General features: G+C 39.0%; 1 protein-coding gene across 1 annotated transcript; it reads right to left on the reverse strand.

Moving 5' to 3' along the window:
- Positions 1–241: 241 nt before the first annotated feature.
- Positions 242–5,523, reverse strand: LOC138331787 (uncharacterized). The gene is made up of 3 exons (XM_069279557.1): positions 5,211–5,523; positions 3,708–4,035; positions 242–1,451 (listed from the first exon to the last, which is right to left on the reverse strand). The coding sequence occupies exons 1-3, from the start codon at positions 5,241–5,243 to the stop codon at positions 472–474; spliced, it is 1,341 nt and encodes a 446-aa protein (XP_069135658.1). The 5' UTR covers positions 5,244–5,523; the 3' UTR covers positions 242–471.

Consider the following 5,523-nt stretch of genomic DNA (forward strand, 5'->3'; position numbering starts at 1 on the left):
TATACTGCATTGACCATAATTTGTTGTTTGGAGACAGGTGCTAATATATATCTAAAGAAACCATAAACTAAAATTATGAAGGTACAGTAAATCCAGGAAACTGGCTCAAGCAAGTTCCTGTCAAGATTACTAAATCAAAAAACACATATTAGGCTATGTACAAAAACATTTAAAGTCAACCATGATAAGATTTATATTGCCAAATATCTTTGCAATCAAACTAATACCTATACGTTTATGTGAACAAGGAAGCCGGCCCAAGCAAGCTTTCCTAAACAGGAAAATGTTAAAAATACACAAAAATTTATTTAGTAGAAAAACTAAACCACATGGAAAAAATGTATAAATGAGGAAGCCGGCCCAAGCAAGCTATCCCATGTACACTATATTACTTGTACAAGAAGAAATACTGTGCATATTAAAAAAAACATATAAAAACAACACATAGTAAGTGAAAATGATATAACTACATCACTGAATTTGCCCTAATGTATTTCCGGAAGGCTGATGAATGCCATCTCCCCATAGAACAAATTTTGGCATCAGAATAGCCTTGTTCTGCAGCATAGGATGCGCCCCGATCCTAAAGCTATGGCCTTTATAACATGTACTATCTAACTTACAAAAAGCTAGACATCTGTGTAACTGTCTGTCAAAAAGGGGGCGGGGGACTGGGGTGTTGCCAGGAATAACAAACAGGGGGCCTGAATTTGATCCCCTTAAAAGTAAATAATCATGCAAAGCTTTTAGCAGCAGATGATTTTGTGGTCCATGGCCAAAACTGATTTTGTGTCGAGCATTGTTGAGATTGTGTTTAAAGCGACTAAAAAACACATTAATAACAAGACCAGAACTAGATTGTTCCAGCTGAACATCAGAAAGCAGTAAATTGTTCTGATTATTGCCAGTCATTGTGATTTCACCTACGCGTGCAAAAGTATTGAAAGCAAATAAAAACATTGCTTGGAAGAGGACACGGTAGTATGCTGTTGTGGCTGTATGAACTACTGCCTGTATGAGACGGTCTAATATTGGTACAGTAATGGGCAATCTCATATCAATGGAAGGAGCTAAGCGATACGCACCAGCAACTACTTTCTTAACCAGGAAGGATGCTGTTGGATCAGATCTATGCAATAATTTATGAACATAGGCAATAGCAGACAAATATGTAGAAATAGTTCTAGGTGAAAACTTGTGATAATACAAATGAGCAACGAAAAGTGAAATATGAGATGGGCAAAGGTGTTGACTAAAAGGGTCAAATTGACTTGCTACAGCAAACTCTTGAAAGTATTTCAGAGCTCTATCATAAATATTGCGACTTGATGGTGCCAGGGAAGCTGTCAGTAGATGTTCAATGACTGGAAGAAGTTGTGTGGTACCAAGTGGTTGGGAACTTCTGTTGGAAGAACATCCGCCTGTTGGGCGAGAGTCTTGAACTTGGCAATCTGTAACCGAGAAAGGGAATCAGCAAGGATGTTGCGTTTTCCAACAACATGTCTACATCTAAAATTCAAATTAAGTTGTAGACATTTTAGAACTAAACATCTGACCATTTTTAAGAGTGTTTCCTCCTTACTAGTTTGTTTGTTAATGACCGATACGAGTGCTTCATTGTCAGTGAAGAAGATGATGGAATGATTAGCCCAGAGGTGACCCCAGGTATACACAGCTAGTAAAATAGGGTAAAACTCGAGCACTGAGATATTAAACTTTCTAAATGACTTAGGAAAAACGCCATACAGCCAACTATTTTTGAAAACAGCTCCATAACCAATAGTAGAAGAAGCATCTGTATACAACTGTAAGGTGTGATTGGACAGGAATTTTTCCTCTATGAAAATTATGCGCCCATTATACTCTTGGAGAAACTGTAACCACACTCGTAAATCATCCTTTGCTTCTAATGTAATACGAATGTGATGAAAGGGTTCAAAAACTCCAATAGTTAAATTAATGAGACGTCGAAGGAAGGGACGACCAGGTACAACCACAGAGCATGCAAAGTTGAGTAAACCTATCAGAGATTGTAAGTCTTTCAGCGAGCATTTTGACTTGTTGAGTAAAGATTGTATAGCTATGATAGACTTATCAACTTTATCTGATGGTAGTGAAGCTGTAGAAGTTACACTATCAAGTGCTATACCGACAAACGACATTTTTTGGCTAGGCGGGAAAGTTTTCTCTACAGCTATGGGAACTCCTATATCATTACACATCCAAATGAACCTTTGTAAAGCAGATTCTGCTAAGTCATGTGACTCCTCTACAAACATGAAGTCATCCAAAATATGTATAACATGATTACATTTTAACTTAGTGACAGCTATCCACTCTAGAGCAGTACTAAACGCTTCAAAAATTTTACAAGATGTAGAACAACCCATAGGTAAGCAAGTGTCATAATAGTACTGATTATTGAAAGAAAAACCCAGCAATTCATGATCCAATTGATGAACTGGTATAATTCTAAAGGCCAATTTAATATTAGTTTTTGCCATGAAACATCCTGACCCACACTGCTTCACATGTGATATTGCGTCTTCTATGCCAGCATAATGGACTTCTGAAGATTCAGAGAGAATACCGCTATTTACAGAATGTGAATGTGACCCATTGCGAGGGTAAGACAGGTGGTGAATTAATCTAAATTCGCCTAGTGCTTTCTTAGGAACTAAGCCCAGGGAGATAATTTCAAATTTTTTAAAGGGATAGTTGGAAAAGGACACTTAACTCGCCCCAGTTCGACTTCCTTATCAATCTTATTTTGAACGATGTTAGGATTAGTTAAAGCTGATTGTAAATTAGGACTATTTTGTGGCCGCCGTTCACCTTGAAAATGTAAATGAAACCCATTTGTAAAACCCTGAATAAGCTTAAGGTATGACAATTTATCTGAACTGTAGCCTTGTAAATACTCTCTAAGTTCATCAACATTTATAGGTGTTGTCACTGAAGAACATATTCTAGAGTTAGGAGGATGAAGCTGTGGTTGGTTTAGGTTTTTCGGAACATTTGAACTGAGGGTGTTTGCCACCACATTTTCCACAGACGTGGGAAAAGGAGCAGCCCCCACAGTGTGCTCCCTTGTTAAATCGAAAGCAGGTTCCTGGATTGGAACGAAAAGAATGATTCCCTGATGTATGCGGGGAAGATGAAGGGAATGTTTGTTTTCGATTGGATGATTGGGGTTTTGACTTTGATGCTGTCATAGCCATACAGTATAGCTCTTGCTCTAAAGAGCCCCAATCCATATCTATGGCTGTTTGCTTGAGACGGCGAAAACTAGTATCGTACGTATACCAGGCACCACCGGCTTTCGCAATATTCCGAACCACATGTTGGTAAGTAGCCAAACCCTCAGTGGCCTCTGGATATTTCTGTCTATAAACAGAGGAAAGGATGCTTTTTCTGGTTTGCATCTGTCCATCTTTCTATATTTAAAAACTTTTTCTGGTTTGCCTGAGTCAAGCCAACACTACCAGAGTCGTCCAATTGTAAAGTGTACTTTGGAGCAGTTTGCTCGTCCAAAATTTGTGATAGGTCCAAGAATTCCCCATCCCATATTTTTTGCCTTAATTTTGGAGCAACTTTTTGATGTAATGGACGGCATGATATCTGTGGTGGCTTGACAAATGGCATATCAGGTACAAACACACTACTGTTACTGTTAGGTATATAAGAGTTCGTATCAAAATTAGCACCTGTCTCCGTATGTCCATGATCGCCGGAAGTGTTCGGATGTATCATAGCTGTCGCATCGCGGGCCTGTGTTGCTGAGCTCCCTGCTGCAGCAGCTGGTTCACATGATGATAAGGTCAAGGGGACAGGTGGCTTTCGGAGCTCCTCCAAAACCGCTGCAGTGACAGTTTTTGTAATAGCGGAAATGGTAGCTGCTGGAATGGCTCCTGCAGAGTCTTCCTGGGCTGGTACGCTTATAATGGGCACTGGAGACGAGCTTGTGGGTGCTTTGCGTTTCCGAGTTGCCCTGGTGCTGGTAGACTTAGGCCTGGATGCCATATTAATTGGACACTGTATAATGAAAAAGAAGACCAGCATACAAAAAGGTCATATATATTGGATATATGTGTATAAAACCCACGTAGCCAGACATATCTGGGCTGTACTAAATTATATAATAATAACAACCAGGCATAGCTGGGCTGTACTAAAATGTAATAACCAGTCATAGCTGGGCTGTACTGAATATAATAACCAGTCATAGCTGGGCTGTACTGAAATATATAATAACCAGTCATAGCTGGGCTGTACTGAATATAACAACCAGTCATAGCTGGGCTGTACTGAATATAATAACCAGTCATAGCTGGGCTGTACTGAAATATATAATAACCAGTCATAGCTGGGCTGTACTAAAATGTAATAACCAGTCATAGCTGGGCTGTACTAAAATGTAATAACCAGTCATAGCTGGGCTGTACTGAATATAATAACCAGTCATAGCTGGGCTGTACTGAAATATATAATAACCAGTCATAGCTGGGCTGTACTGAATATAACAACCAGTCATAGCTGGGCTGTACTGAATATAATAACCAGTCATAGCTGGGCTGTACTGAAATATATAATAACCAGTCATAGCTGGGCTGTACTAAAATGTAATAACCAGTCATAGCTGGGCTGTACTAAAATGTAATAACCAGTCATAGCTGGGCTGTACTGAATATAACAACCAGTCATAGCTGGGCTGTACTGAATATAATAACCAGTCATAGCTGGGCTGTACTGAAATATATAATAACCAGTCATAGCTGGGCTGTACTAAAATGTAATAACCAGTCATAGCTGGGCTGTACTAAAATGTAATAACCAGTCATAGCTGGGCTGTACTGAATATAACAACCAGTCATAGCTGGGCTGTACTGAATATAATAACCAGTCATAGCTGGGCTGTACTGAAATATATAATAACCAGTCATAGCTGGGCTGTACTGAAATATTATAAATTATAAAATATAACCAGTCATGTAGCTGTACTGTACTGAATTATCAAACCAGTGTGAAGCTGTAACTGGTATTTAATTAACCTGTCACAGTTTGACTGAACTGAGATATCAGATTCAATCAAAAGCTAAAGAATTAATAACTTATAAATTAAATATCAAGCCAAAGGCCAGATATAAAGCTGGACTCTGTGTAAAAATTTGAACATTAATAATCACCGCTTATAATAAGCTAAAACCTACCCTCACTATGAGCCATACATTTGGAACATGCATGTTTAATGGCCAGTCTTAGGTTCCGATAAAACTTAGAAGTGCCTAGTGAGTTAAGATGGCATCCGTCAGGTAAAAACAAATCGTGTGGGCTTTCATGCATGCGCTTGTGACGCCACATCAGTAAACCTTCACAAAACTGTACTAATTTAAAAATGTCAGTATTGGTCTCCTCTCTGCGAGTTTCATATACATGGGGATGCATGCCTCTAGGGTTCGGGCGTTTGAATATGTCACAAATCAACACGAACATAACCCCATAATTGCGACGTAGGTGGCTAGC

Source organism: Argopecten irradians, chromosome 9 (genome assembly GCF_041381155.1).
Source record: "Argopecten irradians isolate NY chromosome 9, Ai_NY, whole genome shotgun sequence".
NCBI lineage: Eukaryota > Metazoa > Mollusca > Bivalvia > Pectinida > Pectinidae > Argopecten > Argopecten irradians.